Source organism: Vulpes lagopus, chromosome 3 (genome assembly GCF_018345385.1).
Source record: "Vulpes lagopus strain Blue_001 chromosome 3, ASM1834538v1, whole genome shotgun sequence".
NCBI classification, from domain to species: domain Eukaryota; kingdom Metazoa; phylum Chordata; class Mammalia; order Carnivora; family Canidae; genus Vulpes; species Vulpes lagopus.
Genome location: NC_054826.1, coordinates 7,220,837 through 7,232,923, shown reverse-complemented (window position 1 = coordinate 7,232,923; position 12,087 = coordinate 7,220,837). Strand labels below are relative to the sequence as shown.

General features: G+C 35.4%; 1 protein-coding gene across 2 annotated transcripts in view; it reads left to right on the top strand.

The window, feature by feature from the left end:
• Positions 1–8,339, top strand: part of LOC121486358 (cadherin-10) — a 175,723-nt gene extending 167,384 nt beyond the window's left edge. Inside the window, exons 11-12 of one of the 2 annotated variants that reach the window (XM_041747222.1) lie at positions 4,626–4,877; positions 7,350–8,339. In XM_041747222.1, coding sequence (XP_041603156.1) covers positions 4,626–4,877; positions 7,350–7,834 — 737 coding nt within the window. In that variant the 3' untranslated portion in view covers positions 7,835–8,339. Of the gene's footprint in view, positions 1–4,625; positions 4,878–7,343 lie in introns of both variants that reach the window. The other variant, XM_041747221.1, reaches the window with a different exon arrangement.
• Positions 8,340–12,087: the final 3,748 nt, after the last annotated feature.

Below are 12,087 nucleotides of genomic sequence, written 5' to 3'. Positions count from 1 at the left end.
ACGTGTCGCCATATAGAATACCATTCAAGTCAGATGGCATATATGACCCACTCCTGCATAAACTCACTATTTTGTTATTGGGTGCATTTGGAAAGAAATCCCAATGATCTAGACATCACCTTATTGCTCTTCTTGAGTAAATACCCTTGTATTTATCTATATATTCATCTTAGCAAACTTCAATTTTATGGTAACAATTTAAAAAATAATAATTTTCTGCTTCTGTAATACCACACTTGGAGCTTGTAATTCTTAAGATTCCCACATTTTTCCCTAACTTATAGATCAAAAGCATAATTATACGATGACTTTCTGGAATATTTAATAAAATGATTGGAATTTCTTTCATTCCTGAAGTTTAGGGTAAAACTTCATTTTATTCTTCAATATATTAAAAGCGTTGTAGGCAAAATTAAGACTTAGAACCTTTTGAAAAGTTAAGAGGGATCCCTGGGTGGCGCAGCGGTTTGGCGCCTGCCTTTGGCCCAGGGCGCGATCCTGGAGACCCGGGATCGAATCCCACGTCGGGCTCCCGGTGCATGGAGCCTGCTTCTCCCTCTGCCTATGTCTCTGCCTCTCTCTCTCTCTCACTGTGTGCCTATCATAAAATAAATAAAATTAAAAAAAAAAAAAAGTATAGCTGTCACATCCAAAAAATTTCAAAAAAAAAAAAAAAAGAAAAGTTAAGAAAGAATAATGCAAGAAGATTCTAAATGAAAAAAAAAAAAGATTCTAAATATACCCATATGCCAACACCTGTTGTTGATTTTAGTCATTCTGACAGGTGTGAGGTGATATCTCATTTAGATTTATATTTCCCTGATGATCAGTGAGCTTGAGCACCTTTTCACGTGTCTGTTGGCCATATGTATGTTTTTTTTTTTTTTTGGAAAAATGTCTATTCTTATCTTCTGCCCATTTTTTATCAGATTATTTGCGGTATTGTTTTGTTTTTGGGGGGAGGTTATCTGTTTCTTTGGTGTGGAGTTTTATAAGTTCTTTACATATTTTTTATATTAACCCTTTATCAGATATGTCATTCGCAAATATCATTCCCCATTCCATAGATTGCTTTTTAGTTTTGTTGACTGTTTCCCCTCACTATACAGAAGGTTTTAACTTTGACAAAGTCCTAATAGTTTATCTTTCCTTTTGTTTCCCTGGCCTCAGGAGACATATCTAGAAAGAGTTACTATGACCAGTGTCAAAGAGGTTACTATCTGTGTTCACTTCTAGGATTTTGATGGTTTTAAGGTCTTACATTTAGGTCATTTAGGTCTTAAATCCACTTTGAATTTATTTTTGTGCTTGGTGTAAGAAAGCAGTCCAGTTTCTTTCTTTTGAATGTTGCTGTCCAGTTGTCCCAACACCGCTTGTTGACAAGACTTGTCTTTTTCCTGTTGGATACTTTTTACTGCTCTGTTGAAATATTTGTCAACCATATAGTTGTGGGTTCAATCCTGGGTTCTCTGTTCTGTTCTATTGATCTATGTGTCCATTTTGTGCCAGTACCATACTATTTTGATGAACTACAGTTTTGTAATATAAGTTGAAGTCCAGAATTGTGATCACTCCAGCTTTGCTTTGCTCTTTCAAGGTTGCTTTATCTGTTAGAGTCTGTTGTGGTTCCATACCAATTTTAGGATTTTTCTAGTTGTGGAAAAAAAATGTGGGTGGTATTTTGATAGGTATTGTATTAAATGTGCAGATTGTTGTGGGTGCTAGATTTAACAACGTTGTTCTTCCAATCCAAGAGCATGGAGTACCTTTCCATTTCTTTGTGTCATCTTCAATTTCTTTCATTCAATATTTTATACTTTTCAGAATACAGGTCTTTCATCTCTTTGATTAGGTTTATTCCTAGGTATCTTATGATTTTGGAGGATTGATTCCTTAATTTCTCTTTCATTATTGGTATATAGAAATGCAACAGATGTCTGGACATTGATTTTGTGTCCTGCAACTTCACTAAATTCCTTTATCAGCTCTAACCAGTTTTTGGTAGTCTTGAGATTTCCAAAGAGTATCGTGTCATCTGCAAATAGTGAAAATTTTACTTCTTCCTTGCCGATTTAGATGTCTTTTATTTCTTTTTGTTGTCTAATTACTGTGGCTAAGACTTCTGGTACTATGTTAAATAACAGTGGTGACTGAGGACACACCTGTCTTGTTCCTGATCATAGAGGAAAAGCTGTCAGTTTTCCCCCATTGAAGATGATATTAGTTGTGGGTTTTTCAGATACGGTCTCTATGAAGTTGAGGTATGTTTCCTCTAAACCTACTTTGTGGAGGGTTTTTATCATGAATGAGTATTGACGAAGATGTGGAGAAATGGAAACTCTCCTGCACTGTTGGTGGGAATGCAAACTGGTGCAGCCACTCTGGAAAACAGTATGAAGGCTCTTCAAAGTGTTAAAGAATAGAAGTATCCTATGATTTAGAAATTGCACTACTAGGTATCTACCCAAAGAATACAGAAATACTAATTCAAAGTGATGCTCCCTGATATTTATAGCAGCATTCTCTACAATAGCCAAATTATGGAAACAGCCCTAGTGTCCATCAACTGATGAATGAATAAAAAAGAAGTGATATATATCTATGTATATCTATCTATATCTATATCTGTATATATATATATATATATATATATAGTGGAATATTACTCAGCTACCAAAAAAGAAATGAAATTTTGCCATTTGCAATGACATGGGTAGAGCTTATGCTAAGCTAAATAAGTCAGTCAGAGAAAGACAAATACCATGTGATTTCACTCATATGTGAAATTTAAAAACAAACAAACAAACAAAGGAGCAAAGGGAAAAAGAGAGAGAGAGGCAAACCCAGGAATAAACTCTTACCGATAGAGAACAAACTGATGGTTATCATAGGGGAGGTAGATGAGTGGGTGGGTGAAATAGGCGATGAGGATTAAAAAAGATACTTGTGATGCACACCAGGTGTTGTAAGGAAGTGATGAATTACTAAATTCCAGACCTGAAATTAATATTATAGTCTATGTTAATGAACTAAAATTTAAATAAAAACTTAAAAAAATAAAAAGTATATGCCTATATGCATATAAATATTTATTTTAGTGTAGATTTGAAAATGGAAGAATTATTGTAATACTTTTTGAAAGAGAAGTCAAATCTGCAAAATTATCAGGATTAGTTTATTTTTTAAATTTGCTTATGTACATCCTCTTTTTTGCTAATCTTCTTTCCTAGCTTAATTAGGCTAATCCTAGCATAATTAACCGATGTAGTAGAAATAACATCTTACCAATAATTTAGGAAATGACTGCTTTATATTCAACTACTATATCTGCAAGGAATTGTCACCCTTTATTTTCTCCTGCCCCATTTGATGTAGCCATTACCAGATTCACTCCCTTTCCTACATTAGCATTTTAAATAGGCTTACGGGATTGGCATAAGAAGACTAAGTGCATTGGAAAACAGCATAGGAATTTATCATCCAAGTACATATTGATTTTTTTTTTAAATATTGATTATAGAGCACTAGATGAAATCTTTTTTTTTTTTTTTATTAACTACACAACCTCCATTTAAGGATACTGGGTGAGTTATCAGAGAAAGAAAATATCTATAGTGATATACTAGGTAGTAGGATGCTTATGTTTATTAAATCCTTATATCTGTGCATTTATGAGGTACTCTACATCAGTTTCTTCTCCTAATACTTTGAGCTATTTATTGTATTCATTCTAATGGATGGAAATCAAAGTTCAGAAATATTAACTAACTTGCTGGGGGCACCTGGGTGTCTTGTTTTCACATCCCACTTTTGATTTCAGCTCAAGGTCATGATCTCAGAGTCATGGGATAGAGCCCTGCATCGAGCTCTGTGCTCAATGTGGAGTCTGCTTGGGATTCTCTCTCTCTCCCTTTCCCTGTGCTCCTCCCCCTGCTCACACTCTCTTTGAAATAAATAAATAAAATCTTTTAAATAAATAAATAAATAAATAAATAAATAAATAAATAAATGCATAGATAAATAAATAAATAAATAAATAAATAAATAAATAAATAATTTGTTCACCATTGTTCATATATTGCAATTCTTTATGGGTTTTGAGTGCATTATTAATTTTAAATTTGAAACTATACATAAAATTTATTCCTTCATATTTTTCTTCATGAATATTGGATTAATGTGTCTTTTATATGTATGTGGAATGCATAAACATATATGCAAAAACAATTTAAAAAATAAACATATATGCATATATAAACAAAAACATTTACTAGAATTTTTTTCTTGGTATGCATATTTATGGTTTCTGAAAACTCTGAGAATATGCTACTATCCTTGTGGTCTTCAGAAAATGTTCACTTATAAAAATCCACCATTTCAAAAGCTTTATCTATGAAGAAGTTGGAAATCTAGTAAATAAGCAGTGACAGTCTTAGACTCCTCAAACTATTTCATTTATCTTATTTCAGTGGATTCTTATCTTATTGTATGCAACCTATAGGAAAATCGGTATTAATTTTGTATTTTACATAAATAATTTTTTACTTGTATGTCAAAGCGTGGAGATCAGGATGAGAGAACTTTCTTGTCCCAAGCCATCAGTAATATTTTAAAATTTGTTTTAGATAATACTGCCAGAATTTTAACCAGGAAAAATGGATTCAATAGACATGAAATAAGTACCTATCTCTTGCCTGTGGTGATATCAGACAATGATTACCCAATTCAGAGCAGCACAGGCACGCTGACCATCCGAGTGTGTGCTTGTGACAGCCAAGGCAACATGCAGTCCTGCAGCGCGGAAGCCCTGCTGCTCCCTGCTGGCCTCAGCACGGGGGCCCTCATCGCCATTCTCCTCTGCATCATCATTCTGCTGGGTAAGAAACTTTAAGGAAAATGTGATTATTTCCTAGATTCCTTATGTTAGTGTATTTTTAAATAAGAAATTCTATTTTTCAAATACCTTCTCTCAAGTTCACTTCAACATTTAAGATAGATGTAAGTTAATGATGAGATATTGTTTATATTAAAATATTTTATGTGATCACACAGTTATTACCTTTTTTTTAATAATAAGACTGAAAGTTAGAGATAGCCAAAATGTTTTCCACGGTTGCACAATTGCTTAGTGGCTCATCCAAGGCAAAGTATTTTGCTATTAGTTATAGTTTTTCAGTAAATCTAAAGTTTATTTCTAGGTTTTTCATCTAATGGTGGCTGGATAAAGCACTCAGTATCTTACCCTCCCAATGAAATAATGTTAAAATGGCCCTTTACCTGGTTTACTTTTCCCTACAACAATAACACTTGATTTTATAACCTAGAGCAAATTGCTTTCTAACTGCTTTTGAATGAAAACTCAGATTAAGTTTACTCCCCTGTTGCATTATCTTAAAACTATTGTGCATATTCCTATGACCCTAATCAAAAAACATTGTATCTGACATTTTAAGAAGCAGTAAAATGAACTTGGATTTTGGAGTCAATCACAGTAGGTTTCATTATCCTCATTATTAGAACATTTTTTACTGGGTAAGAACACTTAGCTGACAATAAACAATCTAAGGTTTAGAATCTTTACATCACAAGTTTATGTGTGTGCATGGAAATACAAACTTAAGCAAAATAAAATGTCATATTTTCTCAAAGGCTTGAAGAATAAGCTTTTTTTTTTTCCTCTCTTAGTGGTAGCCTATTTATTTTTTAGCCACTTTGAAGGTCAAGAATACTTACCAATGGATTAAAATCTTATTTTTTGTTGAATTAAAAGAAAGTCTCTTGTTTGCCCTTTTACACAAGCTTGAAGGCAGATAGCCTGACTGTCCTATTAGTAAAAGGGAAAACAAAAGTTAAGAGCCCTTCACATACTAATATAATTCTCGTAGTTCACGCTTCTGTAACTATGCCATAGACTGGATGGCTTAAGCCACAGAAATGTATTTCTCATAATTTTGGAAGCTGGAAAGTCTAAAATCAAGGCACTGACAGATTCCAAATTTGGTGAGGACATATTCCTAGTTTCAGGATGGCTGCCTATGTTGTATCCCCACATGCACGACCCCAATCCTCTTCCTGGTTTCTTTTCATAAAAACACTAATCCAATTCATGAGGGCTCCACCGTATGACTTCATTATGCCCTAAAGACCCCACTTCCAAATACCATCACTTTGGGGATTTAGGCTTTAACCTGAATTTTAAGAGGACACTTTCAGTTCATAATGATAATAAATTGCATATCCTTTAAATGTTTCCTCTAAAAAAAAAGCTAAATAAATATAGGCATTTCATCATATATATACCTGGTGTAAAATATTTTCTGTCTTTTTCCTTGGTTAATCAAATGCATGTCTGTTTCCCCAAATCATAATTTTCAAGGATCATGTCCAAAATGTTTGGGGATAGTGAATGAGGACTGGGAAACTAATACAGCCAAGGGGGAATTTGATATTAACATTCTCTTATCTTTTATGCTATCACTATCATGATTAGTAAAATCATTATATTATTATTAATATTGATACCTTCTCAGGGAAGTTGGGAAATGTCCTTTCTGGATGATACACATTTCTATTCGTGGATCTACAGTTGTTTGAGATAGATCGAGCTAAGTTCATTCATTCTTTCTCTAGGTAATTCAATGTGGAAATTGAAATTCACTCTTTGCCACCATGAGATCCGACAACTTTCTTTTTGGTCTCATTGTGATATATATTTCCATGTAAAACCTCAAAGATTGCTAAACTAAGAGTGTGTAATCAGAAAGTCACCTGCCCCTCCCTTCCTTTAACAATACAAGAAAACAAAAACAACTATGTGAATCCATCAGCGAGGCCATTTAATCCAAACCAACAGTGTATCCTGTCAAGAATGCCACCTTTTAAATAGCCTGTTGAAGATGTACAAAATACGGGCCTATTTTTGTCCTCCCGAATTGTTTTACTTGAAGCCGAATTCAATTTGCGTCTATTTTCCATGCAACACCTTATGTCCCCCTTCAATGCAAAGTATAAATAATGTCTGCACGACCGGGAGCTAAGTTTAAACAGTTCTTAGAGGAAAAAAAAAAAAAAAAAAAAAGAGAAAAATAGACAAAATGTCTCACTGTATTTGAGAAATACCCCCAGATGGTCATAGACATAAATCAGAAACCCTTGCGTTCCTCTCCTGCACTTCCACTCCTCATCCCTCTGGTGTTGTAGGTGCACAGCTAATGAATCTCCTTTTTTTTTTTTTCTTCTTCTTTCTTTTTTCTTTCTTCTTTCTTTCTTTCTTTCTTTCTTTCTTCTTTCTTTCTTTCTTTTCTTTTTTCTTTTTTTTCTTTTTTTTTCTTTTTTTTTTCAAGTTATAGTCGTACTGTTTGCAGCCCTGAAAAGACAGCGGAAGAAAGAACCGCTGATCTTGTCCAAAGAGGACATCAGGGACAACATCGTGAGCTACAACGACGAGGGCGGCGGGGAGGAGGACACCCAGGCCTTCGACATCGGCACCCTGCGCAACCCCGCGGCCGTGGAGGAGAAGAAGCTCCGGCGGGATATTATCCCCGAGACGTTGTTTATCCCTCGGAGGACTCCCACGGCCCCCGACAACACGGACGTGCGGGATTTCATCCACGAGAGGCTCAAGGAGCACGACCTGGACCCCACGGCGCCGCCCTACGACTCTCTGGCCACCTACGCCTACGAGGGCACCGACTCGCTGGCCGACTCGCTGAGCTCGCTGGAGTCCGCCACCTCGGACGGCGACCAGAGCTACGACTACCTGCGCGAGTGGGGCCCGCGCTTCCACAAGCTGGCGGAGATGTACGGCGGCGGGGACAGCGACCGGGACTCCTGACCTGGGCGCGGCCCGTCCACGAGCTCACAGTCCCGAGAAGCTTCCTGCCACTCAGCACACGATTTTTTTTTTTTTTTTTTTTTGTCCCATGGACTTCTTCATCAGTTCATTCATGACCTTGATCTTTTTCTTTATTTTTTTTCCCCCTCCTTGTAGGATGTCTCCACGGAATTGTCTACGAAATTTTCTTTAATCACTTCCAAGAGCCAAAGCTATGGAAATTCAGTGTTGTCCATCTTAGAAATAAAAGATGATCTCAGAAACACGAACAGGATAGTTCTCCCCTGAGCCACCTCACACACAAGCCGCTTCTGTTTAGATACACATCCTGCCCCCTGCCAATGAAGCTTTTTAAAAAGGTGAAGAAGAAAAAAAAAAAAAAAAGAATTTTAAGGCATATCCTGTTCTGTACATTAAGTTAAAAAGAAAACAAAAACAAAACGTATATGTGGTGTCAGTAGGTGTGATTTGCAACCTGGTATATACAAACGTTTGTGCAATTTCATTTCATCAAATTCTATCTGCTAATGTTTTATATTTATATTTTTGTATTTATTTTTAAAAAAAATAAACAAGTTTTTACAACTACCTTGTCTCCAGCTTCATTTTTTTTTTCCCTAGGAAGAAACAGCTTCTCCCTGCACTATCTTGGTACAAAATGATGTTGAATGCAGGTAAGGGTACAAGATCATTATGGCGATTTAGGAAAGAATTTTTTTTTTTTTTTCAGTGAGTTTTTGTTTTTTGATATGTGAAAAACCTGTCATATTAAAAGTAATGGTCATATAGAGAGCACTTAAAAAATATCAATTAAGCCAATTTAAAACATGGCCATCCTTATGCTAATTATCCCAACATATCAGCAATATGGTAATTTCGTTTTGTTCATATTCACTTAAGTAGTATCTGAAAGAATATAACATTTTCTTATTTTTGTATGACATTTGTGCTACTGAGAGTTATAGGTAATAATAATTCAGACAGATTTCAGACTGAAATAATCCTTTAATGGAAAATATGCTTACCTCTCATGATGACTTCGAAAATGCCTAGTAATGACAGTAATAATGCTGAATATTCCATTAAGGCACAGCATTGTGATTATGTCAAGTTTTCAAAAGTGCATTACATATTTACTTGTAATTAAGTCTGGTTTTCTGCCAATGAATGATTCAGTAGAAAAGGGGAAAAAAAAAGTACTGGCAGTTAATTATCAGGAGTTCCTGAGATTCACAGAGGCCAACTGCACCAACTGATCTCTTGTTTCTCAAGCTCCAAATATGATTTATTTATAAATGGAATGCTCTGTAGGGCCTACACTAGGAAGTTGCATTCCCTGCTGAGTATATCATAAACAATACCAAAGATTTGTGTGCTTTCAAATTAATGAAACTGCTATGCTTTTGGAGTGAGAGTACAATATTGACATATCTTTAATACAGATTTATTTATTTCAGTCTTCTTGAATGAATCCCCCCGCCTCCAAGTTCCAGGATGAAAAGGCACACATTTTTCTGACTACAGACATTTTAGTTTGCATGGTAATATAATTATAAAAGAAAAACAACCCATGTGGTCCAGTTAAAATTAGTCACATTAAAAGGCTGACACATCAAATCATAGTAAAACTTAACTTGTTTGACTCATATTCTAGGAACCCATTTGTATAACCAGAAGGCAGACTGTTAAAAGGACAGAGTTTAAGGCGGAAAAAAATAATTGAACTGAAGGAGAGAAAACCCTCAATAGTCTGGGATTATTCATTCAAATAAAATCAACAAAAAATGGAAAGGTTAAAAGAAGGTGTAGCTTATGAACATTTCACATTAATTATGATTCAAAATATAATATTCATTTGATTGAAAATTAGTTTAAAAATTTCCTGCAGTAGTTATTTTTATTAATATTGCATATCAGTAATTGGAATTCTTATTTGAATGTTTTTAATTATCCTCAGAGTATTTCAAGCTGATATTAACTTGCTCTGTCACTTATTTTATCACTGGCTTTTAATAAACTTAAGAATTGTAGCAGTCATCTCTAATCATCCAATCAGGTTTCCAAAAAATTATCCTAAAGGAGATTGATTAACAGGTTTCTTCAGCAATAGAGGAACTATGTTGTTCAGAAATCATTTTTTCAGAGTTCTGAAACAGTCCTTAGTTACAGATAACCTATTATTTTTTGATAATGAAGGTGATATGTTAAATTTCTTGGAGATCCTAAAATGACAAAGGGTCCCTCTACTGACCTGCTCAAACTCTCTTACGAGTCCCGGTAGGATGCTTTCCCAAAGAATGCCCAATATACAGATTATTCTATGTCTAATTTTTTTTTTTAATATTGAAAATGAGGAAAATGACTCTATCCTGTTGTTGATGACATCAGATAACTGTGGGTCTTTCATCTATTCATCCATTTACTCCCTCATTCATCAGACATTTTGAACACCTATTATAAAAATCAAAGGGTGTTCTAGACACTAGAGATGTAATAATAAATTGTATGCAAGTTTTATATGTTAATAATTCCTCTATGAGTAAAAATGAAAAAAATATAACAGTTATAAAAACACTCCAAATTTGTTACTAAATATTTAGTAGTATTTTACTGTTCATAATTTCTTTAAACACAGAGAAAAATTATTGTCATCCTTTTTCATGTTTTATTTTTTATAAGACTTTATTCATTTGACAGAGAGCAGAAGCAGGGGAGCAGCAGGCAGAGGGAGAGGGAGAAACAGGCTCCTCGCTGGGCAAGGAGCCCAACGTGGGGCTGGATCCCAGGGTCCTGGGATCATGGCCTGAGCTGAAGGCAGACACTTACCAGACTGAACCACCCAGGCACCCCACTTTTTCATGCTTTAAATATTCAGATGAGTGAAATAAAATGATTTATAACCTTTGGTCGTTAGAAATGGTGATTAAGTCAATCAATTCTCATTGGTTTTACCCTCAAAAAAATATCAAGGAAAAGTTTATGGAGAGATACATTAATGCTCTTAGGCTGAGATATCTCTCTATATGTCAGATAGATACTGTCGCACAAGTGCAAGAGTTCCAGAGGCTTATTGGTAGACTCAGTAAACATAGGTGCTCCGTAAACATAGAAATTATGAGTAATTAGATGCCTAAAATAGTCTAGAATAAAAATTTTAGAAGCCCCTAACACTTAGGATTGAGAATTAGGAGTATCTGGGTTCAGTGATCAATGCATCCACCTAAGTATCTATATATAATACCCTCATGATGCCTCTCCTCTACTGTCTGTTGCCTGACACCCGCTGACCACAGGCTGCAGCTCCATAGTCCCCAGAGGCACCCCTGGGCGGCACTGCAGGAATGCCTGGGCAAGCTCCTGGTAGCAGTAAATGAGTCTCCCTGGCTCAGATCTGCTGAAAGTGAAGCCTTGTTCTCCGTGGATCATCTGGCCAGCTGCTGGGACTCTTCCATTGCTTTGAAAGAGTTCAGTATTGGCTTATGGAGAGGGGTTCAGGGCGTCCACTTGGTCACCAAGTCATCCTGCAGGTTGTAAATAGTGTAAAACAGTGGCATCTGGTCACAAAGGCTGTGTTTCCCCTTTTACTCCAAAGTTATGTCCCAGTTCAAGACTTTATGGTCATTCTGGACCTTATTATTTTTTTTTTTTTAAGATTTTATCCTTAAGGCCTCTGCCAAGCCCTTTGACCTATTCACCCATTTATTTGCTGTGCTCCAATTACTGATGGTTGTTTCTTCTCCTCACCTTCATGAATTTACACTGACCATTTCTCTTCCCCAGCTTGTATCTCTTTCTTGTTCAAAATCTTTATCAAATGCAAAACAAAACAAAACAACCCTCTATTAAATGTTATTTTTAAATTAAGGTCTTAACCCTGTCCACACGACTTGAAAATTACAGATTTTCCTATTGCTCTTCTACTGCATGTTTTCTCCCCGACACTACCACTCTTTTAGCATGCCATATGACTTACCTGTTTACTCTGATTACTTTCTGTCTCTCTCAAATAGAATGTAAAATCAAGGGAGCATGGATTTTGTGTTTTCTTCCTTGTGATGCCCAATAAACAGAAGTATGTCTGCTTAAGTGCTCAATAAACATTTTTTGGGAGCATTGATAAATATTGGACTATTGGATTTATCACGTATCATACTTAATTTTACATGCATGGGCATAGATATGCATATTATTTGCATATGAATATATTTCTGCTTCCTTCAGATAACAAATTACCCAAAGTTATGGAAAGAATC